The 24,072-nt window shown below is 47.8% G+C and overlaps 9 protein-coding genes across 9 annotated transcripts; 4 read left to right on the forward strand and 5 right to left on the reverse strand.

Annotated features, from left to right (window-relative positions):
- Positions 1–371: 371 nt before the first annotated feature.
- Positions 372–1,631, forward strand: PGRI_072470 (Major facilitator superfamily domain, general substrate transporter; the record flags this gene model as incomplete). The annotated part of the gene is made up of 1 exon (XM_040794961.1): positions 372–1,631. The coding sequence occupies one exon, from the start codon at positions 372–374 to the stop codon at positions 1,629–1,631; it is 1,260 nt and encodes a 419-aa protein (XP_040652638.1).
- A 245-nt stretch (positions 1,632–1,876) lies between these two features.
- PGRI_072480 (ER membrane protein complex subunit 4) lies at positions 1,877–2,503 on the reverse strand (the record flags this gene model as incomplete). The annotated part of the gene is made up of 3 exons (XM_040794962.1): positions 1,877–1,912; positions 2,014–2,310; positions 2,366–2,503. 3 exons carry the CDS (start codon positions 2,501–2,503, stop codon positions 1,877–1,879), a joined length of 471 nt encoding a protein of 156 aa, XP_040652639.1.
- Positions 2,504–2,961: 458 nt separating this feature from the next.
- PGRI_072490 (putative AP-2 adaptor complex subunit beta) lies at positions 2,962–5,681 on the forward strand (the record flags this gene model as incomplete). Its single annotated transcript, XM_040794963.1, has 6 exons — positions 2,962–2,997; positions 3,273–3,457; positions 3,541–3,616; positions 3,672–4,036; positions 4,089–4,517; positions 4,574–5,681. 6 exons carry the CDS (start codon positions 2,962–2,964, stop codon positions 5,679–5,681), a joined length of 2,199 nt encoding a protein of 732 aa, XP_040652640.1.
- A 681-nt stretch (positions 5,682–6,362) lies between these two features.
- Positions 6,363–7,924, reverse strand: PGRI_072500 (putative eukaryotic translation initiation factor 3 subunit EifCl; the record flags this gene model as incomplete). The annotated part of the gene is made up of 2 exons (XM_040794964.1): positions 6,363–7,484; positions 7,619–7,924. The coding sequence occupies 2 exons, from the start codon at positions 7,922–7,924 to the stop codon at positions 6,363–6,365; spliced, it is 1,428 nt and encodes a 475-aa protein (XP_040652641.1).
- Positions 7,925–9,216: 1,292 nt separating this feature from the next.
- PGRI_072510 (putative C6 transcription factor) lies at positions 9,217–11,491 on the reverse strand (the record flags this gene model as incomplete). The annotated part of the gene is made up of 6 exons (XM_040794965.1): positions 9,217–9,628; positions 9,693–10,040; positions 10,094–10,264; positions 10,324–10,475; positions 10,531–11,214; positions 11,342–11,491. 6 exons carry the CDS (start codon positions 11,489–11,491, stop codon positions 9,217–9,219), a joined length of 1,917 nt encoding a protein of 638 aa, XP_040652642.1.
- Positions 11,492–16,799: 5,308 nt separating this feature from the next.
- On the forward strand, positions 16,800–18,129 carry PGRI_072520 (branched-chain amino acid aminotransferase, cytosolic; the record flags this gene model as incomplete). Its single annotated transcript, XM_040794966.1, has 3 exons — positions 16,800–17,214; positions 17,296–17,897; positions 17,956–18,129. 3 exons carry the CDS (start codon positions 16,800–16,802, stop codon positions 18,127–18,129), a joined length of 1,191 nt encoding a protein of 396 aa, XP_040652643.1.
- A 285-nt stretch (positions 18,130–18,414) lies between these two features.
- PGRI_072530 (AAR2 splicing factor family protein) lies at positions 18,415–19,818 on the reverse strand (the record flags this gene model as incomplete). Its single annotated transcript, XM_040794967.1, has 1 exon — positions 18,415–19,818. One exon carries the CDS (start codon positions 19,816–19,818, stop codon positions 18,415–18,417), a length of 1,404 nt encoding a protein of 467 aa, XP_040652644.1.
- Positions 19,819–20,590: 772 nt separating this feature from the next.
- On the reverse strand, positions 20,591–21,218 carry PGRI_072540 (40S ribosomal protein uS11; the record flags this gene model as incomplete). The annotated part of the gene is made up of 3 exons (XM_040794968.1): positions 20,591–20,903; positions 21,021–21,093; positions 21,149–21,218. The coding sequence occupies 3 exons, from the start codon at positions 21,216–21,218 to the stop codon at positions 20,591–20,593; spliced, it is 456 nt and encodes a 151-aa protein (XP_040652645.1).
- A 395-nt stretch (positions 21,219–21,613) lies between these two features.
- Positions 21,614–23,587, forward strand: PGRI_072550 (prephenate dehydrogenase (NADP(+)); the record flags this gene model as incomplete). Its single annotated transcript, XM_040794969.1, has 6 exons — positions 21,614–21,708; positions 22,266–22,312; positions 22,374–22,522; positions 22,581–23,180; positions 23,239–23,370; positions 23,432–23,587. 6 exons carry the CDS (start codon positions 21,614–21,616, stop codon positions 23,585–23,587), a joined length of 1,179 nt encoding a protein of 392 aa, XP_040652646.1.
- Between the last annotated feature and the right edge of the window lie 485 nt (positions 23,588–24,072).

Below are 24,072 nucleotides of genomic sequence, written 5' to 3' on the forward strand. Positions count from 1 at the left end.
TTGCTTGGTTTCGACCTTGGCAGCCAAGAATTCTTTAGATGGCGGAGAAGGAAATACAACCATCTGTTTTGCAAGAATCTAGTGAAGATGCAGTGGGAGGAAGCGAGGTCCTTGCTGATGTCGACTACTCAGTCTTCAGAGTCAGTCAGCGCAGGTATATTGTCTTTATGGCATCTTGGGCTGGTTTCTTCTCGCCTGTCTCTTCCCAGATCTACTTCCCCGCATTGAATACCTTGGCGAAGGATCTGCATGTATCAAATTCATTGATCAATTTAACTTTGACGAGTTATATGGTTAGGGTTCCTATATATATAAGGAAATCTCGATACTGGGGGCTAATAAGAATGCAGATTTTTCAAGGGCTATCGCCCATGTTCATTGGTGACTTTGCGGACAAAGCTGGCCGACGACCAGCATATATTGTGTGCTTCACCATCTATATTGCAGCTAATATCGGACTTGCCTTGCAAGACAATTATGCAGCTCTTTTTGTTCTCCGATGCTTGCAAAGTGCAGGGAGCAGTACCACCATTGCCCTCTCATCAGGGGTAGTTGCCGATATAGCCACTGCATCACAACGAGGTTCCTACATGGGACTCGTCACGGCAGGATCTCTCATGGGCCCATCAATCGGACCAGTGATTGGAGGCCTATTGTCTCAATATTTGGGCTGGCGGGCCATCTTCTGGTTTCTGACCATTTTTGCAGCAGCTTTCATGGTTCCGTTTCTGGTTTTCTTCCCGGAAACTGCTCGTGGAGTTGTCGGAGATGGCTCACTACCTCCTCAAAAATGGAATATGCCCCTAATCAGCTACCTGAAGTCCCGGAAGGCTCGCGAGGGAGGTGTATCTACAGCGATCGCCCCCAAGCAGAAACTCAAGTTCCCAAATCCTTTCCAGACGCTTGCAATTGTATTTCAGAAGGATACCAGTCTCATCCTCTTCTGCAATGCTATTCTTTTTGCTGGTTTCTACGATGTGGGCGCAAGTATTCCTTCTATCTTCAATGAGCTCTACGGGCTAGATGACCTTCAAATCGGTCTGTGCTATATACCGTTTGGCCTCGGCGCGACCATCGCTTCCATTGTCAATGGCAAGTTCCTGGACTTCAACTATCGCCGACTCGCAAAGCAATTGAACTTCCCACTGACCAAGAACCGCGAAACTGACTTGCGGAACTTCCCTATTGAAAAAGCTCGTCTTCAGATTGCATTCCCTCTTCTCGCATTAGGAAGCATATCCGTCCTTGTATTTGGTTGGTTCTTGAACTATGGAATTCATCTTGCTGCGCCAACATGTATTCTATTCCTCATGGGATTGACCTTGACAGGGGCATTCAATACTATCAGCACACTCCTGGTAGACCTATATCCAACGCAAGCGGCCAAAGCCACTGCTGCAAATAATATCGTGCGCTGCTTATTGGGAGCCGGCGCAACGGCACTCATCGATCCTATGATTTCTGCCATGGGTCGAGGCTGGTGTTTCACATTCATTGCGTTGGTGATGATGGCCACAACGCCCCTGCTTTTGATCGTGATTCGAAAGGGGCCGAGTTGGCGTGAAGAGCGCCGTCTGAAAGAGGAAGCTAAGAACACCGGGGAAGAGAATGCTTCAAGAAGTCAGAAGTGACCCGATGAACAACATTTTTCCTCTCAGCCTTTTAGAAACTTGCACCCAAGAAATGCATTATTATAGAACTCTCCAATCAATAATACAAGGCAAAATACCAACATGATCACTGCTATAATAAGCTGTTCCAAATTGCATTATCGTCCACGGACGCATTTCTAACAGTTTCTTTCCACCATTTGACCCGTACTCCAAGTCCATTACATCACCTGAAAGCAAAATGAGCCCGCTCCAAAGGCTGCCGTTCAGACTCCCATGCTAGCCAATCCGATCTCGTAGTTCTGAATATGTTAGCAAAATAAGCATAGTCAAAGCTGGAGAGCAAATCTCACGGCAATAATCCCATCGCATTGACCTTCCAAATACCCAAGCCCAGTAATACCAGCTGCATCAACATGTAGACCACCTTCACTCCAAGCAAACGCGAATGTGTCGACGGGGTTTCGTACTTGGCGAACGCTGCATTGGTATTGATCAGACCCTGGATAGGACCCTTGAACAACATAAGAACCATCATGATGCTGAAAATCTGAAGACTGTTGCCGGACATGTACATCATAATGGCATTCATTGGGATCTGCTTGGACGGGGCGATGGCGATCTCCCACGCTTTCTTCATCTTAAGCGCGTCGGTCTCATCGGGTTTCTTTGTAGTAGATTGTTGCTGCTGCTGTTGACGCTAGAAAGTACCGGCATTAGTATATTCACATAGTATGATCTGTGGTGGAGCTCACCTGCTTGCTTCCCCGACTGCTTGAGAAGCCTGGCGGGTCCGGGAAGCTGGATGCGGCCTTTGAGGGGCGCGGCATCGGGGAATTCAGTGCAACAACCCATTGCGGAGGGGGAGGAGGTGGTAAACGAGCTTGTGACATGATTAAAATAGTAGATGTAGTGTAGAGGGGAGATGATAGAGAAATAAAATGAGGGAGGAAAGTTACTGTGTAGGGAGGTTCCCTCCGTGGCTACTCCGCCTTCAATTCTCCTTTCCCTCCTCTCTTTCTCTTTCTTTATTTTCAACTCCATTAATCTTCTAATTTCTATCTCTTATTTGAGAAAGGACAATGTCCAATCGCTGATTTAATTTGTTTCCGAGTGTCCCGAATGCGCCATAAGTGAACACGTTCACGGTCTCACCCTTTTCCTCTCTCGAACTCCCCGACGGCCCCGGACCTTTTCGAGTCGATTTCGCGCCTTTTTACGTCCTTATTGACGATCCTCCGGCCAATCTAGCCTTGTGATTGATTGCACGGCCATATACGAAAGCCGAAGTTCGCATTCCAAGAAATCTCGCCTGTCGCCTGCCCAATCGCTATTCGTTCATACCGCAGCCATGAGTTCTGGAGGAGATGCGAAGTTATTCGCCAGGGTACGTTAGCTTGCCCAGCCTATTCTTTAATCGCATGATATTTCCCATCATACCCTGCCTGGCCTTGCCCCCCTTCCCCGCATTCTATTTACATGCACTTCCCCTCGCTTTGAGCTTTGTACTCGGGCCTTTTGCTTCTTGCCTACTTAACTTGCATTTGGCGCTGCTTACTTTGCTCCTACACATTTCCGAAATACTATATCATATCTGCCCTCATGTTTATTGCTATTACCCCTTATCCTCCATTCCATGGCTCACGCTCACGAAATACACAGGGGAAGGTTGCAGAGCTACGGCAAGAGCTCAATAGCGGCGGCAAGAAGGACAAGAACTATTCCGCCAAAAAGATCGCACTTAAGAAGATTGTTGCGAATATGACTATGAGCAACAACGACATGGTTGCGCTGTTTCCAGATGTTATAGGTTGCATGAATCTGCCGAGCTTGGAGATCAAGAAGATGTATGCCCCGACCCTCTATTCAACAATGATACGTATGGTGTATCATGCGTGGTAGAGCTCGCTTGCTAATACACTGTGTATAGGTGCTTCTTGTTCCTGGTCAACTACTCGAGAATGAAACCAGAGGTCGCAATGAAGGCACTGCCTATATTGGTTGATGTACGGACCCGCTCTTGCGAAAGAAGATTCGAGTTGGGCTAACTTATCTTTACAGGATATGACAGATAACAACCCCCTCGTGCGCGCCCTCGCACTGCGAACCATCTCATATGTCCATGTTCGCGAATTTGTCGAAGCGACCTTCCAACCTGTCAAGCGCCTGATGCAAGACAATGACCCATATGTCCGTAAGACGGCTGCTTTCTGTGTCGCAAAACTCTATGAGCATGATAAGAAGATGGTTGAGAACTCAGATCTGATCGACAGGCTCAACCGTATGTTGAAGGATGAGAACCCGACTGTTGTTTCCTGCGTCTTAGCTTCGCTGGTGGATATCTGGGGCCGTAGTGAATCGATCTCACTCACTATCGACTATGTCAGTGCCTCAAAATTGGTTTCGATTCTGGCAGATTGTTCCGAGTAAGAATCCTTGTTTCCATACCCAGAGACGTTGTGCTAACTGTTCAAACAGATGGGGTCAAACTTATATCCTCGAGGCATTAATGTCATATGTGCCACAGGATTCCGCTGAGGCGCTTCTGTTGGCAGAACGAGTTGCTCCGCGACTATCACATTCCAATTCCGCCGTCGTCCTGACCTCAACCCGTGTCATCCTTTACCTCATGAACTACATCGCGGGTGAAAAGCACATCACCTCCTTATGCAAGAAATTATCTCCACCCCTCGTCACATTGCTTTCCAAGCCTCCTGAGGTCCAATACCTAGCATTGCGCAATGCTATTTTAATCATTCAGAAGAGACCGGAGGTCTTGCGGAGTGACATCCGAGTGTTCTTCTGCAATTACAACGATCCAATCTATGTCAAGGTCACCAAGTTGGAATTAATGTTCATGCTAACCACAAAAGAGAACATCTCCGTCGTGCTGGCAGAGCTCCGAGAGTAAGAATTTCTCACATTGACTATATTTATTGAACTTGTACTAACATACTTTGCAGATATGCCACTGAAATTGACGTTCACTTTGTGCGAAAGGCCGTCCGGGCCATAGGGAAATTGGCCATCAAGATTGAATCTGCAGCAAAGCAGTGTATTGACACGCTCTTGGAGCTGGTCGATGCGAAGATCCCATATATTGTCCAAGAGGCAACAGTGGTGATTCGCAACATTTTCCGCAAGTACCCCAACCAGTACGAGAGTATAATCAGTCATGTTATCCGAAATATCGATGACTTGGATGAGCCCGAAGCCAAGGCAGCCGTCATTTGGATCATTGGCCAGTATGCGGACCGCATTGATAACTCAGATGGTCTCCTTCAGGATTACTTAGCCACATTCCACGACGAAACGGTCGAAGTGCAGCTGGCCCTGCTCACGGCTACCGTCAAACTTTTCATCCAACGGCCCACCAAGGGTCAGAAGCTCGTACCACAGGTACTGAAATGGTGCACCGAAGAAACAGATGACCCTGATCTTCGTGACCGTGGTTACATGTACTGGCGCTTGCTGTCGACGGACCCAGCAACCGCCAAACAGGTGGTCATGGGCCAAAAGCCCCCAATCACGGCTGAGAGCGAAAAGCTAGACCCACGCACTCTCGAAGAACTCTGTCTAAACGTCGGCACTCTAGCCACTGTCTACCTCAAGCCCATCCACCAAGTCTTCCGCGCTGCTCGTCCTCGGCGTCTCCTGCCCAGCCCAGCCTTGCAACGTGCTCCTATCGACAACGGCACAGGCAATATGCTTGAATACAACCCTCCCTCCGCAACAATGGCCTCCACCTCAACTAGTAATAGCGGTCTAGCCACAATCACCACCACAGGAGAGCCTGTTACGCCAATCTACAATGGGCCTCCGCCTTCTCTTCCCGTCGGCTCGGGCATCAACCCTGCAGCTACCGGCCCCAGCAACATGAATGAGGCAGCAGATGCAGCAGACGCTTACTTCAGTGGTATCGGCTCCCAGCAAATGGCTTCGCTGGACCTTGATGGTACCGGTGGTGGAGGTGCACCTCAAACACAGTACGTTGTGACCCAAAATCAGCAGCAGGTGTATCAGCCACAACTGGCTGGTGGGGCTGCCACAGGCGAGCTGTTATTGTTATAATCCAGTGTAGAGATATACGTGTACATGTAGATGGAAAACGTTCTCATGCAGCTTGTAATTACAAAATATTTTCACCTGATGTCTTTTCAGTGATCTTCTCAGATATCTGTGTAGATATAAAGTTTATAGAGCTTAATTTGTGCAGACGACTTTTCTGAGTATAACCTTTGATACCCAGCAACCCCAAATTTTGTTTGAAACACCGTGCCCATAGAAGAATTGAAATATATATAGAGTATTTCTCGTTGATCTAATGCTTTCATCAAGTAACTGATTTTCCTCTACCTGACACAAATACTATCCATGCTGTGTTAACCATCTGCCTTCAAAGAAGCAGCGACAGCAGACCAGGGGACACATGAAACAGCGGACGCCCACCAAATAAATCGCGATAATCCAAATTGAACTTGATTTTGAACGGACCAGAAAGCCTTGAGCTTCCATGATCCACGGACGGGGAACACTCGAAAAATAAAAAAAGGGAAACACATAAACAAGAAACATGAGGGGGGGGAGAGCAATGAGTATAATATGGAAAATAACAAACAAAGTAGGCAGAGAAAAAGAAAGAAAATTCATCTCAAGTCATGTCCGTTCCTCTTCTTGTAAGCAGAAGGTTCCCACCACTCTTCGCTTTTTTTTCTTTTCAACTCTCGGCACACTTATGAGACACGAGCTCGCTTAGTAGACGCGAGCGAGGTTACGAAGGTACCAGTCGACCAGACGGCGGCCGGCCTTGGTCTCACTAACGTGGATCAAGTCGTCCTCAAGAGCGTAGTCGAGATCGTTGGCGATAGCAGGCTCGCCATCCAGGAGGCCACCGTCGACCCAGCGGATCTGGCGGCTGCGCTGCTTGTTAACGAGCAACCACGAGCGGAGCTGCTCGGGGGACACCTCGAGGAATCCTGCAAGTTTCTTGAGGTCCATGGTGGTGTAGAGCTTGAGGTAAGAGCGGATGGTGGGGTTGAACAGGGTGTTCTTGACCTCGTCCATGAAGATGGCGGTGTGGTGGTCGACGGGGTCGACGTTGGAGGCTGGGTTGTCGAAGTCGGGGGGAGTGGGGTTGATGAACTTAGGGCAGGAAGAGCGGAAGAGCTCCTCGAAGACGGGCAGGGCCTCGGGACCACCCTTCTGCATGCGGTAGAACTGCTCGCCGTACTTCTCACGGACGGCCGAGTGGATGGTGTCATCCAGACGGGTGGGGTGGAGGGCGACACAGATGGCGATCAGGGCGTACATCTGGTCGTTCTTCTTGGCGATGGCCTCGTAGTTGTTGCCTCCCTTCTGGAAGTTCTTTGTCCGGGACACATACACGAGGATGTGGCTGAACATGCGGATGGCGTCACCGTAGCGGCGCATCATCATGTAGGAGAAGCCCACGTAGTAGTAGGTAGTGAAGTGGGCGGCCATCACGCGGGCGAACATGGCCTTCTTGTTCATCTCGACATCGTCAAGGATCTTCAGGGCGAGACTGAAGTCGCCGAGCAGGCAGTGCACGCGCAGCAGTCCGATGATCGAGAAGTAACCGAGCATCTTGTACAAGGGGCGCGAGCCATACTCGCCGGCGACGGCCATTGGGTCCTCTCCCCGCTTAGTGGCGTTCAATTGCTCGCTAATCTGGGAGCGCTGGATGAGAGAGTAAAGCACGTTCAGCACTGAGTAGCAGCCCCATGTGTTCGGGTTCTCGCGGAGCAGCTGGCTCTCCTCCTCGTTGGATCCAGTGCGAGCAACGCGGTTGCGGTAACGGCAGAAGGATTCGAATTGGTAGATGAACTCGTCAATAACTTCCCAAGCCCAGTAGTACTAATTGTAGAAAAAAGCATTGTTAGTTTTCTGTGTCTTTTGAGGGATGAATCGACCTGTTGATTTCACGAATGCCAAGCTTTTCCTTTTCATTCATGACGTTCAACAATCGGTCGGCGAAGCGGGACACCTACGTTAGGAACCTCCAAGTCGACAGGGCCATCGGAGTTCAGGATGTAGTGGAAGAGACTGCAGTAGTTGTCGTAGCTAGCGAATTTGGTCTCAAGAGTAGCCTGGTATTCCAGCGGGGTGGCGGCGGCGGCCAGCTGGGCCTGAAGGTCTTGGGCCTGCCCAGCACCGTGGGATGTGATCTGTTCCAGTTCGCTCATTCCATCGTCGTAGTTGACCTGCTCGCGGTAATCGTTGACCATAGCCTCCTCCTCATTATCGGACTCATCGTTCAAGTTGGGGCGCGCATTGGCGCGGTCTTCGTAGGACATGTTGAGTGGGAGAGGAGAAAGAAAAGAGTTAAAAATGCAGCAAGATGCCGAGATGAAACGGCAGGGAGGGAGCGGAAGGGGCGAGGTGGGGAGGGGGTGGGATAGCGTCGGCGTGTGCGATTTGCCAAAGAAGTCGAATTTTGAGGGTTTTCGCTTGGGTGTTTGTGCTTATCTTATCTGCGCATAAGTATTGTGGATGACTCAGCTGTGCTGGTTTTGTGCCTGGAGCTCTCCGGACGGTGTAGGTACAGGGTACCTAGCGTGCCACCTGTTTTGGCTGGTAACCCTTGTACTGTCTACTTACTCTCTGATATAACTTCCAACACCTAACTATGAGGTACTACAGCTGGGCAACCACCTAAATTTACCTGAGCACCTATGCAAGAAACTTGATGAGTAGAATGAAGGTGTAGACATTTCTGGAGTGTACAGCATGCTAATGGCAGGCACTCTAGACATTCTAAACGGAATTGAGCTCGTTTACTTCTTTTTGACTGTTGCGCATATTGATATAAAAGTGATCGTTTATATGCTCTCTGTTTATAATACCTGTTTGAAGACTGGCCGGTCCACTATACGTAACTACTTGAACTATTTACAAGCATGTACCTGCCTATTTTCATATGGTCACAGTGTATGGCAATTTCAACTATAAAAGCCAAACACACAGATGTATAGGACTCAGCGGTGTTACAGCAGACATAGGACGATTCTCTTTAGCACGTTACCAGGTTAATTCAACTCAGTTCACCTTTTGTACTTTCTACAGAAATGCTAGAAAGTTCAGTACGAGAAAAAAAAAACATTATTCCTCGAGTGTGTGCTTCATTAAGTAGCTAGGTGTAAAGGGTATAGGGAAAAGACTTCCGGTAGATCAGAGGCCAACAACTGGACGCCTTCATCGGCTACCACTGCTCTGGTTGTAGATGGCAACCCCGGCCCTTCCCCTCAGTCAACGTAGCCCCTTATTTCCCCCTTTTTTGCTCCAAACCACAGACGGTGATACTGCACATCCTCGTCTCTGGCCCGAGTGCTAGGAAGACAGAGCTTGAACTGGTCATTATCGAAGATTTGGTTAGGCCAGTGTCAATGTCTACTCTGCTGTGACGGTTTTCTAGAGTATTGCAGCTTTCCTTCAACACTCTCATTCGAGTCCTGCCGTCGTAATACTTCCACTCCACATTTCCCGCCTTTGTTTCACGCAAGTCTGCAGCAGGATGAACTCTCTTTCCAAGATCGTTCATGTGGTAGCGGCATGGATACTGTCACAAACACAGGCGGAATGCTGAGTTTCAGGGCTCAAGGCTCTTCCACTGTTCCGGGTCATCGAATATTGCATTTACCTCAGGTGGTAATCGGAGTCTTAGGTGCATCGCGTTCTTCCTGATTTCATGAATCACGTCGGATGTTTGCTTGAACCTGTGACTAAGAGCGGTTCCAAATTGACAGAGCTCAGCAAACGCCTTTCTTGACTCGTCACTTTCTTCCAACTGATGAACTAAGATCCGAATACTTAATTGTACGGCATCGACTATCTGGCTGGGTATATGCTTCAGGCCATACGATAGACGATGGACGCGAAGGCATTGCGCAGTTTCTTGGGCGGACTTAACCTGATAGTACCGTGCCTGTCGAACAAATTGTGGCTGATTTGGGTCATTCAGAATCTCAAACAGATATATGATGGCCTGGAGACATTTAATTCTGTCCTTGGTATCAGTATAGAAACAATCACTGGGGCACTCAACAGAAAGGCAGTCGTGCTTACCGCAAGAGAAGCATCTGTGGGACCGGATCTTGTTGTATCTCTGCCACGCTGGGCCAGTGCTGCAGCCAAGCATTCAAACGATCAAACGGCTCTTCGGCTTTTCGCCACAACTCATCAATGCTGGTTCCGTGATTTTTCTCAGAAACGAGCTTCTGGACATCGACCAGGATTCTGGTTAGCTCAGCTAGTCCCTCCCTAACTGCCGGGAGACGGGCTGGCTTTTTGTCATATGTAATTTTGTTTGAGCGAGGGTATGGGGTCCAGTCAAAGTCTTCACTGCCACACATCTTGACATCAGATGTGGGATATGGTAAAGGGGATATTTTCTGCATCTCAATCGACATTTGTCTGCATCAATTGGTTAGAAATTGCTCGTTTCTGGGAAAATACGCAGCACTTACGAGCTCATGTTGAAGACACCCCAGGCGGTGATTGTGCGAACTCGTTCCGTCTCTGGCGACACCTTGTTTTTCGGCACTGCTGGGGAATCAAATAGTCCTGTATCCCGTGCCAGCTGGACAGCTTGACTAAGCATCATCCAGCTTTTCCTGACTCGTCCTTGGTTTTTGAATCTGCAGAAAATCAATATCCTGAATATGAAGTGTTTGCTACAAACCAGGGGACAACATACACACAACACATCAATAGGAGGGCCTGGATATTAGGCAGGTCGTGGTCATCATCTTCGACTTCCCACAACCTTTGCGCCTCATTGAAAAATTTTTGACCCCGCGAGAACACGTTCTCGGGGATGGAAAGAACATCAGGGCTATCAGAATAGGCCTGTCAGAGTTAGCTAATGGTTTCAGCGAGGGTCGAGCATTTGCGGGATCCATACGCTGGCCATTGCCAATAGGCTATTCACGAGAATCGGCGTGCAGAAGTCGGATTTCCGATGACCGCGTTTCATATGTTCGAGGAAGATACGCTGATCAAGGAACTGCGAGCATGGGTGGTCCCAGGTAAAGTAGAGCGAGACTAGGTGCGAGACCAGATAATCATCATCTGTGACCTTTGTCCACGGCTTTGCCGGCACCTCAAATAGAGGTATGTCGCAGAGACTCTCCAGTGTGACACGAGCATAAGGGCTCACTGCTGGCCATTGTGAAGCTTTCAGGTGTGGAAGCTCTCCTGGTGAGCTTGCTATAGCGTTAGGGTCTGACGGTCTTCTCGCCGCGTTGCCCGAGGTTTCTACGGGATTCTCCCCATACTCCAGAATCGCCAATTTGCACGCATTCGACAACTCTTGGGGGTCTCCAAACGTGGTGGCGGGGCTTCCGACAGCATGAGCGATTTCCTGGAATGAAGCCTTGTTCCGGATCAAATCCATCACTTTGTCAAATTGGAGTTGGTCAGCTGACCCGAGGGTGCTCAACAAAGACTCTAATAGATCTTTGTGGTTTGTGAGCTCCAGGATCATCCGCTTGACGGCAACCTTTCGTCTAAGGTCTCGAGTTGGATCGAATTGACATTCGGTGTTGGTGGATCGGCAAGCTTTACATGGAGCATCTGGTCCGGAACACTATATTGCGCAGAGCATATTGATTAGCCGGAGTCTTCATTCTGAAAGGTCCAGGTTTAGGATAATCCAGAGAGGGCAGGAGGATAGAAGGGTAGCGGAAAGGGTTCAACTGATTGCGCCGACTCACCTTCCTCTTAGCTGCCTTGCATGCTAGACAAGCAGTGGAATTCTTCTTTGGTCTACTGACAGCAGTCGACGTCTGCGGAGCGAACATGCGTGGCGGTCCCGGAGCCAACGCCGGAAACTGTTTGGAGCTCTCGTGAGGGCTCATAGTCATTTCAAAAGATCAGCTTTGTGGACTGGAGTATTGAGTTTTCCAAAATTTGTTTGAGATTTCCGGTCGAAATCTACCGAGGTTGAAGGTTTGACGACAATGCAAAAATATGTTAAAGCAACGCTTGCTGGTGACCTTCGCGAATAGTGTAGGCAAATGATGCTCTATACACTGAACCACGGTACTAAGGCTTCCTCTTATGGGCCATCGAAATCGACGTCTCCAACGTCTCACCAGCTCGATGTCAGAAAGGGGGTAAGTGTCATGTCGCAATGATACGGGCGTCACGGTGCGATGCGTTATTTACGCATGAAGGTGGGACACAACTAAAAGAAACTATTCTGGAATCGGTCGAAGTGCTCAAAGTCGACCTGCAGGTGACAGGACCTCAAAAGCGAGGGGGGTTAGCAAACAGAAGGGGAGGTTCGACGCCCGTCACACAACCGGGGTAACCCGGTAGCCCAAGCTTGAATTCAGTGATTGGAGGGTTAACAAATTCAACGATTTGCCAATATAAGATGTGCAGATAACTAGGGGGCTATTGAGTCGAGACCTCAAAAGAGTGGTAATGCGAGATTCGGGAGGAGGATCAAGGACCGAATATGGAAAGTCAGGCAGCTTGAATTGAAGCACGAGATACTAAATCCCCCCCAAAAAATCTCAAGGGCGAATAGGAAAAAAGAAAGGTGGGAAAAAAAAGCAAAGAAAAAAAGGGAAAAAAAATCACCACCTTAAGAGGGCGATGTATCAGCACCAAAAGAGACTTTTACCCCGGGCGTACACTAAATCTTTTTATTCTAATTCTTGGCCTTTTTCTCGGATTCTTTGATTGTTCTGCGGAGGTACTCATCTAACTATTATGGACATCTATTTCCCCCTATTCTCTCGATTTCTGACTTATCCAGATATGTAACACTTGAAACAAACAGGTTATCTCGACTTCGGGTCTCTTGTATAGGAAACTCATATGTCAATCACATATCCCGACCTCCACAACCTCCACGTTTTTTGCCACATTCCTTTTTCTATAGTTATTACCTACAACATACAAAAGATACAAGGGATGTCCATGTCAATATTATAATCTAAGTATTTGTGGAGAATATCACTTTTAAGCAGCCTTTCTCTCTGGAATCTAGATTTCATCCCGGACGGGCTGGAAAAATGATCCATAGAACAGGGTTCATACCAAGGGTCAAAAATTCCAGTACACCGGTTGATGGGACTAGATGTGCTTGAAGCTGTGATACCATTAAAGTGGATTTTCTAGGGTTACCATGTGTACATACTCCTTGTTCCGAGGTTATAGGATCTCCATAATCTTAGATCCTTGTCCCAAAGTATTTTCCGCGGTGGGATCGAATCGGGATTTGCAAGGGGGAAAAGGCATATCTTAAAACCTCCACCTCATAAACCGGATCTACCGATCTTAATGTTAGTCTGATTTATAATTTACCTTGGATTCCTGAATGGTCCAATTCCTATAATTTGTGAACCTCTTACAAACCCCCCCTTAGTTCCTTTTTACTTGATACATCCACATAACTTCTTCCAACGTTTTTCATTGGCGGTTAAAAGAACAGCCAATGGGAATCATGAGCAAACGCATTTCCTTTCTTGGCATTATATCAATTACTTTTGAGTATCAAGCGGCCTGGTTTGTATTCTTCGCTGGCAACATCTACACTTAGATGTCAGTTATGTAGAGAGGTACTTGGGTAACATATCAAGGTTCAAATATCTATATTATACATCATCTGGGTCGTTTTTTATACAACATACTTCGTATATTGTATATGCCCCACTATACGTCGAATGATTTTCCTACCACGATATCTCCCAATGGGTATGTAACCCGGCGCTATTCACGCAGAGTCCCGTTCCAACTAGTCAAGAGTTGCCTCCGCGGAGAAGAGTGTTTCTCAATGAAAAAAAAAGAGAGAAAAGAAAAAGAAAAAGAAACAAAAATAGAAGCAAACTTTTAAAGGCTCTTGGCTTGAACTATACATGCTAGCGTCGCGTAGTGCCGCTTATGCGCCCGTTATACTGAAATCGAAGCACAAAATGCCGGATCTTCGCTCCATTTCTTTACACCCAATCGCTTAACACTTTTAGAAAGTATAACACAACATATATGTACCTCACACCCCACACAAGTTCCAGTCATGTAACCAGCCATCTTTAGATGCCGGGGTTAAGAGCCAGTGAAATCAATTATGCGGCTGAGATCCCCTCTTTTATTTTATTTTTTATCCCGTGTCTTAGGTACTTTCAACTATTTCCGAAATCCCTGAAGTGCAGTACTTAGTCCGTATACGGAGCTAATCGGCTGCAATGTAACATGGGTTACGAATGTCCATCACCTGCATGTGTGATGAAAGCCCCCCCCCCTCGCCTTACTAAAGACTCCTACCAAAAACAGACTTAGCGCGAAGATGATGTAAAAACGCGGTTATCCTATAGATTTCGATTTTAAATATTCTTAGACTATTTTCAAATTTACATCTAGATATTAAGTGGATCCTCCTACTTCGAATATGGTATCAGATGTCAAAGATCCGGAGAAATCAGCCAGCTCTCTTTGGTTGGATATTTTCACCGTTAGTCTCCCCCACTTTTTGTATATTTTACTGAATGTACCCCGTATATGTACATAGATGTACTTAACTAGATGTTGTATATAAGTATATAAGTATAGATGATTTTGCTTTTAAGTTTATAATTTAAGCTTCAATGTGTATTTTTTTTTACTTTCAGAAAATCCACGGCCCGTTAGTGCATTGCAGGTAATCTTGGGAACCCAATTTTTTTTTTTTTTTCTTTTTTTTTTTTTTTTACTTGCTTTTATATATTGCATATCACTGACACCTGCCAACTCAACGCGAGCCATGTTTGCCCTTTTTCTTTCTTTTTGAATCTTTACGGTAAGATCGGCCACTAAGTCAAACAACTTGACATATACATCAGAATTCGGCATTTCCTCGGCCCCGTATTATGTGTCAAACCCCTAGATTTTGACTTGGTCGGTTCTGTATCCAATCGCCAGATACCAACAAGCGATGCTTACGGCCGAAGCACATGTTAGAATCCACTCTGCGCTATTGGCTTGAGATCTATCACATATCAAGGCAGCCCCATTCTTGAGATTGCTACTTCGTGCTCGGTAGATCACGCCATGTTATATTGTATACGTAAACCTCGTGGTGGGTGATCACGGCCGAGCCATCGCTTTGACCGCAGTCTAGCCCCTATCCTGATCGTCTTTTGTTGGGATCTATGGGCATCTGCCTTTCTGGGAACATCTCTATAGGATAGAGAGAGAGGCCTGCGTGACCATGTCACATGCTCATCTTACTTCATGTTCTCCCACCGGGGGCCATTTTACATTCTAACATTACTTTCTCTGCTCCAATTATTCTCATCACATTGGCATCTGGCCCTTCTCCTTTATTTCTATCGGTAGTAGGGACGGATCAATATTTCTCTTTTTAATTTGAGGGTACTATCTGTTGAAAACACTAATCGACTAAAAACACCTACAAGCGCAGGAAGGGCAGACTTTCCTGTCAACTTCAACACTCTAGCATATTCAGGCCATCAATATAAAATAAAGAAGTATACCGGCAATTTACATTTGACCTCGTCTAGATGTCTCATGACCCGCTCATATACTTGATCAATATCAATGTCCCTCCGTGAGCTCGTCGATATGACAAGATGTTTGCCCCTCAAACCTCAAGCCGAGTCACATACTAAATCACTAAACAAAGCGTTCTCCTTCTACGTCACAATTCAAAAGGTAATGAAGTACTCGGAGCACCCGCGGATATTTCTATATACTGCACTGGTAGCCTGAATGTCTATAAATTGTAGTCTACTCGCACTATATATACCACTTGTCCATATCATGAAAAGGGCCCCACATTCAAATACCCCGCACAAGATCGTAATTCGGTTCTATGCCCTTAGACCTCGGCGATCAGTTATTCCCCCACTGTCCAGATCCTCCAGCATCTCCTACGCCATCCAACTATGCCTTTCAACTCTCCACTTTAATAATTTCTACCTTCATAACAACATAATAATGCGCCAGTGCCCGGATACTGCCGTAGCCCCGACATTCGAAAATCGGATATGCAGCATTATCCGAAAGACTCATGTATAAAGTTACCAGCATACCACCATGGATGACTTGACTACACTTGACTACTACATAGACTACAAACATCATTCCCGACAGCGGATATAGTATCCGACCCAACCAAAGCTAGAACAAAAGCCGCTACGGAGTGTAATCGGTGCTTCCCCGGGACCTTGGAATAAGATCTGGATTCCCTGATCTCGCTGTTTGTAGGTCAATGAGTGATTGTAGGTAAATGCGAGTAGCCTTGTTTGTTCCTTACATGCAAGGGGAATTCAACAGCTCGGTAGGAACGGTGGTATGGTGAATGAAGTATATATCGTCCCAAAATTGAACAGGAAAATAAAGAAGGGAAATAAGGTCGGGTCTGCATCAGTATGGATATGCAAGATATGTTGCATATAGTATATAATATCCAACGTCCACGGGTGCTATACGATGTCTTATGTCACCGATTGTTGGTGCTCAAAACCAAATATATTGCGCCTTCTTTAGTTATTATTTTCATGTGAGATCGGAAATATTAGCTATTCATTATGGGTTTAGTGTAGATGTCAGATATCATTTGCATGTTCTTTGCATTGAATACTATTCTGTAGAGGGTAATATGCTCCTTGAGGAGCGTATTACCTAAAATAGGGCCTGAAGGGCGTGAACATGCAAGGATCATGCAGAAGAGCCAAGACTTTCAATACACACAAATCAGCTTACTGCAAACTTTAGATAGCATCAATTCTAGGAATAGAAGTGAATTATATATCAACGCGGCTAGTCTCGGAGATGCCAAAAGTGGGCCTTGAGATAACCAATATTTGACCCCTCGTAGAATGCTCATACTAGTAGTAAAAATAGTAGGGCAAGTTCAAGGATATGGGATAGTTTCGAATAATTCCGTCTTCAATGTGTTGTACTCCGTATAGCGGTGTGCAAAGGATATTTTCGGTGGCGAATGGAGAGAGGCGACTTCCCCGGGCGTCGTTCGGCATTGAATTTTTTTTTTTTTTTTGGGTCGAAGATGGTTAAGAGGGGCATTTCCCCGAAGCAAACCGAATTCTCTGTGAAATAAGTTCATTCGGTGGTTTTTCCTTTAAGATCATCAATTGACCGTGTGACTCATTCTCTCCTCCCTCATATTCACGGAAAGAATCCTTGATCATAAACAACCACATCATGGGTTCTGTCGCTCCTCACGTTGCAGAGCTGGATGGCTCCAAGTTCAACATCACTCGCTCAACTAACTTGCGCGATGTGCCTCTGCCTGGCTCCCCAGAGGAGTTGAGCCACTCTCACTGCACTGACCACATGGTCACCGTGAAATGGACTGTGACCAACGGCTGGGAAACTCCCGAAGTCAAGCCCTACCAGAACCTCAGCATTCCCCCCACAGCATCGGTCCTGCACTATGCCACCGAGTGTTTCGAGGGTATGAAGGTTTACCGCGGATATGACGGCAAACTGCGCCTGTTCCGCCCCGATTGCAATGGCGAGCGTTTGAACTCCAGCTCGCAGCGGTCCTCTCTGCCTGGATTCAAGTACGATGAGGTGAAGAAGCTTGTCGCCAAGCTGCTGCAGATTGACGGTCCTCGTATGTTCCATTATCCATGCATATCCAGGCATTACTTGCCTACAATATAAATAAGAGCACTTCACTAATGATTATCTCTAGGCTGGCTCCCCAACCCCGGTTCTTTCCTCTACATCCGTCCCACCGTTATTGGCAACGGTCCCCACCTGGGCGTCCAAGTGCCCAAGGAAGCCCTCCTCTTCATTATTGCCGTCCCCTGGCCCGACTTCACCAAGATGCCCAAGGATCCCAATGCCGAGCCCCGCAAGGGCCTTAAACTCTACGCCTCTAACCCTGATAGCATCCGTGCCTGGCCCGGCGGCTTCGGTTACGCCAAGCTCGGTGCGAACTACGGTCCTTCCCTGCAGTCCCACGGCAAGGCCCAGGCTCTGGGCTTCGATCAGATCCTGTGGTTGTTCGGCGAGGACCGCCAAGTCACCGAGGCTGGCGCCAGTAACTTCTTCCTTGTCTGGCACAACACCGAAGGCAAGCTGGAGCTTGTTACTCCTTCTCTTGACAGCCAGCTCATTCTGCCCGGTGTTACCCGTCGCAGTGTTTTGGAGCTCGTTCGCGAGCGTTTGTCGGAGAACTTTGTCGGCAAGCTTGCGCCCCTTGAGGCTGTGGAGCGCACTTTGACCATTGATGATATTGAGAAGGCTTCCAAGGAGGGTCGCATTGTTGAGTCTTTTGTTTCTGGCACTGCTGTAAGTTCGAGAATCGTCTGCTTTGTCGGAGTTGATATGCTAACACCTTACCCCTTAGTACTTCATTACTCCTGTTGCCATGATCCGCAACGGAGAGACTGATATCAACACCTTGGGTGCGAACGGCGAGCCTGCTGGATATGCCGCGCAGATCAAGTCTTGGCTCGAGGCTATCATGTTCGGCAAGGTCGAGCATGAGTGGGCTTATACCATTGAGAACGAGGAAAAATAGATGGATAAAACTCATAGATGATTTTAGATTTAGACTCGCAAGCCATTTTGGTTGACGCCTCTTGGGCGTGTTTGTGAAGTTAGGCATCGTCGGTATCTTTGATGCTAGGGTTGAACTGTATATAAAATTTAGACCATTCATAGAAAATATTAGCCATTTTATTCAATGTTCATCGTTCTGGCTCTAGTAAATGCACATGAGACGGGATATCAAGAAATCACCAGTACTTTACATATTCCATAAGTGGGCAGAAATAGAACCAAGTCCAATGTCCTAACCTCGCATCTACTCAACAATCATCGGAGCATATTCTCCAGTCTCGTCTTCCTCGTCATTCCCATGCCAGTCCATTTCGACCTGCTCACCGTCCTCCAATTGAAGCATACCGTGGCGAACGAGAGCCCCACGACGCAGCTCCCAGTCATATTCTGCCTTCACCCACTCTTCAAGCTTGTCAAGCTCCAATTTGACTTTGGATTCACTATCGCCGACAATGTCATCGACTGAATGACGCAGCTTCATGAGTAGGTTACGCAAGAAAGCCCCGCCTTCATCACCATCAATTTCAAACAGTCCACCATCAACATCATCACATCGCTGCAGCTGCACCGACAGTATCTGAAGAACTTCACTCATGAAATCCTCCCTATCCACAATTGCTCCCCGGGATGTAAGAATAAGCTCAAGAAGCCGCTTCCACTGCTGTAAACACGAGTAGTTCATCATAGTCAGCACCATGAGGAACGTAAACTGCAGTTCTCCAAGTAACTCATTCCCCCCAGAAGCCTCCTTAGCATACCGCTCGATCAAGTCTCCAAGAGCCCAAGACCGATCCTGAGCAGCTTCAGTCCGCTCACGGCCGACAGCACCTTCTCTCCACGTCCGCTTCAAATCAATCGGAATAAAGCCGAACTCGCGTTCCGCTTCCTCGCTTATTTCCGGCTCGTGCAGCCCTTCAGCCGGCGAGTCAACGCCGGGGATATGGTCCGCATCCCGGTTAGCCGTTGAAGCAGACGACAACACCCATCGCGGATGACCGTCGATATCAACCTCCGGATTCCCAATAACGCGCGATAGAAAATTCGGTGAGATCCGGTCAGTCAGTCTAGACCAATCCCTCCGGCCGCTTTCTTCGGTTTGCGCATCGTCTTCTGTCTGGATGCGAGCTTCGATTTGGGGTTCAGGCTTGTCTTCGTTCTTTTCGCTAGGTTCTGATTCCGTCACGGGCTTGACAAGCATTGAAGGCGCAATCCGGCTGCGATACCTGAATAACCCTCCGCTCTGCCACACAGAACCGAGATTCGCTTTGTAGCGCATGTTCTCCTGGCGGGCGGAGTCGCTCTCACTGTCTAGCGCCCCTAGGGACTCTGTATCTGCGCTCCATTTCCAGATGTAAATCTCGGGCGCCGGTGCGTCTTGGGGTTGGGTTTTGTTTCGGCTTTGCGCGACGAGGGCTGTGTTGTTGCTCCCTTTCCCGGCGATGCTGATGTCACCGATGTAGAACCATGCGCCGCTGCGTAGAGAGAGGGTCTCTGTTGCGCCGGTGTAGAGGAAGTGCCATCCTGGGGAAAGGTCTCGGATTCCGTGGAAATTTGGGGTTGATGTGAAGGTTATGAGGTCGATGCCGACGAGGGTTTTTGGAGGTAGGTTTGGGAGGAGGATTGTTGGGGTTGGCTGGTGGGTGGACATTGTGCCCGTTTTATGCGAATTGGAGGTTTTTGCGCTTGGGTGATTGCGCGCAAGTTGAAGCTTGGAGGAATAAAAAGTTGGAAGCGATTGCGTAGTTTGGTTTGAGCTATCGGATAACGACATGCTATCTTTTATCGGGAGGCGATTTTTTGGGGGGGTTAGCAACTTGGAACTTAACCTCTGCTCCGTATGTCTTTTATAACATTTATAGATAGTTATGTACCCTATCTGTCCAATCTGTGCTAATTCATTTGCTCAATAAGAGATAGAATTTGCAATTCAAATAGCGTAGATTGAGGTTCAAAGGGTACCTAGGTAGTTCTTATCTTGATATCTAGGTATTTTATAGGATGTGTGTATTAAATGAGTATGAAGAAGCAAACGTTCAAAGAGGAAGAAGATACAGCCATAATCACATCTGTCGATCACAATAAGAGTTCCAAAACACAGTATCTCCCCACAGGAGATCCCGGCCTCAAAATAATCCAAAATCTATGAAGCCGTAACTACTATCATTTACAATTGACTTTGGAGCTCGGCAGGAGCTTACAATAATCCAAAATATAGAGATCAAGTTGTTGATTTAGCACTACCTAATCCAACAGCATAATCCGAGAGTTGATTTTCAGCGTATGAAAAAAATTGAAGACCAGGCGATAAATGCCGTTCCTCGCGTTTATTCCATCCACAGATGCAGGAGAACCCCGCAAATAGCCTCCAATCCAGACATGCAATGACTTGCAAGAGGAAGGAAAAGACCAAGCGTAAACGCTCACAGACGACGACCACGGCGACCACCCTTGCGACGGGTAGAGTCGGAGGGAGTGGGGGTGACGTCCTCAATGCGACCGATGCGCATGCCGGAACGGGCAAGGGCACGGAGAGCGGACTGGGCACCGGGACCGGGGGTCTTGGTGCCGTTACCACCAGTGGCACGGATCTTGATGTGGAGGGCGTTGATGCCGAGCTCCTTGCAGCGGACAGCGACGTCCTGAGCAGCCAACATGGCGGCGTAGGGGGAGGACTCATCACGATCAGCCTTGACCTTCATACCACCGGTAACACGGCAGATGGTTTCGCGACCACTGTAATCAATAACTTGTCAGCCAACATCATCCTTTGTGATACGTCCCATCTGCGCCGATTCCAACTCGAAATGGCTGGTTCGAATGCGAGAGAATTGGAGGTGTAAGGTGACTCACGAGAGATCGGTAACGTGAACGAAGGTATCGTTGAAGGAGGCGAAGATGCGGGCAACGCCGAAAACGAGCTTGCCTGTGTAAAATAGTCAGATCTCAACTTCTTTAACTTCAATTTTTTTCAAACATACCATCACCGGCGAGGGGGCCGAGGGAGACGTTCTCCTTAGCGGCAGCGGGAGCCTTGGTCTTGGGGGCCATTGCGACTGTTGTTGGTGGTTAGTGTGGATGGAATACAGAAAGAAAGGAAAAGTCGGATCCTGATCCCACCTGGAGGTTGGAAAAAAAGTGGGTGTGTGCCCTAGGGAGAATCACGCACTCTGATTGGTTAGCAATATCAAGCGAGTTGACTGCCTCAGGCTTTATGTGTCATAAATTTATATCCGGATTCTAGTCGGCCCGGTAGGCGGTGAACTGCTTAGCTCCGTGCAGTATTTAAATTTTTCGTTCACCCAACTTATTCCTTCCAACATTACATTTGATCTTCCTCGACTCGAGCTTCGAGTTTGAACTTCAATAACATATAGTGGTTATCAGTGTCACTGGCTCAAAGGGCCACACCTTATTTCCCCAGAATTTCTAGCGCGCTTGTCGCGATGGGTCGCACCAAAGAAGATGCCACGATTGGCATCATTGGTATGGGCGATATGGGCAAAATGTATGCCCAACGCCTGAGCGATGCAGGATGGAGGTAACTGGCCGCCCCCCATTCTTCGACAACACAGGCCCAATATGCTTCAAATGGTAAGCTTTTTATTCTGTCCTTTTTCCTCTGCCCACCCCCCTCGAATGATGACATGAGTGCATTTGGCTCGAGTACGGTTTAGTTGGCGCTGTTACACCATTCTGGTTGATGGCTAACCAGCTGGCTGTCGGTGATGTTACACCCACGCTACCTTAACTTTTTTTTGTCTGATCCTGTTCAATTTTACAATACACACCTTCACTTTGCTGTTTGAAGACATACACTAACAAGTGAAAAGATTTATAGATTCGCATCGGGCCTCGCCATAACTAATTCTTTATAAACCTGACATGACTAACTTCGCATTTTGATATCAAGGATAAACGCATGTGATAGACCTGAGAATTTCGAATCTTTAAAACAAGAGTTCGCTTCTCAAGTACGTCCCCCGGCTGGGATTATGCCACTCAAAGCTCAAGAAGCTCATTGTATATATAGAAAGGAGTCACCATATTTCCCAATGGACATCTCGTGTCAAGAATAAGCGATTACATTCTGTACAGTGTAGAGGCTGGGGTCATCGACAAGGTCGTGGCACAGTACGGACTATGTATGTGTCGAACAGCCGCTAGTCTGCTCCCAACCGAAGTACATTCTGACCTGGACTCAAGCAACAAAGGTCGGTGCTATCGTCGGTGGTCAAACGTCCTGCAAGGCCCCGGAGCTCGCCGCATTCGAGAAACACCTGCCCCCCGATGTAGAGATCGTATCTTGCCATTCGCTACATGGCCCCAAAGTGAACACGCGAGGCCAGCCTCTGGTATGCCAACCTCAAACCCGGACTATACTGGATATGCATTAGTAACACAGTGATCTAGGTTCTCATCCAACACAGAGCCTCGGACGAAAGCCTCAAGTTCGTTGAGTCCATTCTCTCCTCGTTCGGCTCCAAACATGTCTATCTCACAGGTGAGATGCACGACCGTATCACCGCCGATACACAGGCTGTCACCCATGCTGCTTTCCTGAGCATGGGAACCGCCTGGCAAGCCAACAATCAGTTCCCATGGGAGCATGGACGGTGGGTGGGCGGCATCGAGAATGTCAAGATCAATATCACCTTGCGCATCTACTCGAACAAATGGCACGTCTATGCCGGACTCGCCATCCTCAACCCAGCGGCGAAGCAGCAGATTCGCCAGTACGCCGAGTCGGTTACTGACTTGTACAAACTGATGATTGGAGGACAAAGGGAGGAGCTCAAGCGTCGGGTGAAGGCTGCAGGTGCGTCAGTTTTCAGACCTGGCTCCGAAGGACAAGACCTGTTGTTGAAGGACGAGGTACTGGATCGGTTCTCTCTGTCCAATCGGCCCCGTGAGAAGGCGCCACCGAACAGCCACCTCAGTCTGCTGGCTATTGTTGACTGCTGGTCGAAACTTGGCATTGTCCCTTACGACCATATGATCTGTTCCACGCCGGTATGTATCCAGTCATGATGATGGTATTGCCAGATGCGGTTGTATTAATATCATACAGCTTTTCCGTCTCTGGTTGGGTGTGACGGAATACTTGTTCCGCAACGAGGATCTCCTTGAAGAGGCATTGGATACCGCGATCGATGACAGCACTTTCCGTTCGGATGATTTGGAATTCACGTTTGCAGCAAGGGTATGTGTTGGATAATACCCCGGCGCCTTTTAGAGTCATTCTAACGTGATGCTTTTACCAGGCATGGTCCGACTGTGTTTCTTTCGGTGACTTTGAGTCCTACCGGCACCGATTTGAGCGGATTGCGGAGTACTTTGCGCCGCGGTTCCCTGAAGCTGCCACGCTTGGCAATGAGATGATGAAGACCATCTTGGAGAAGACCACCTCCAATAACTAATGAGCTGATAGCAATATCGGATATTCCTGTGAGTGCATTTTATCAGTACGAGCAAGACTGGGAAGGAACAGCGGGATTTCAAGTAGTTTTCTCAGAATTTATGATCTTAAGATTCCATGGTAAATTAAATGAACATCACTTTGAAATCACCACTTATTTTAATAAATGAAAAGACCCCCTTTTGTAGAAATCCAGCTATTCACACATCCATGGCATGGTGTGGCAAAGCTCCAGGGGTGGAGCGATAAGATTCCTTAGTCAGCGGTTTGTTTCTCCAACCCTGGAGATCTGCCAAGGTGGTTGAGTTGAGTATCTCGTGGGACAGTAGTTTGACTGTTGCTGTTGTTCAAGTTAACATTTGATCGCCCTATTCTGACAGGTGGACATGGCCACTATCTCCCTTTGATCATCAAGCGACCTGTGACTGCGCCCCTCCCTTACGCTTCCCCATACTGCCCTTGCTCCGCTCCGCTCGACCCTCTAAA

This window comes from Penicillium griseofulvum (assembly GCF_001561935.1).
Source record: "Penicillium griseofulvum strain PG3 chromosome Unknown contig_6, whole genome shotgun sequence".
NCBI classification, from domain to species: Eukaryota; Fungi; Ascomycota; class Eurotiomycetes; order Eurotiales; family Aspergillaceae; genus Penicillium; species Penicillium griseofulvum.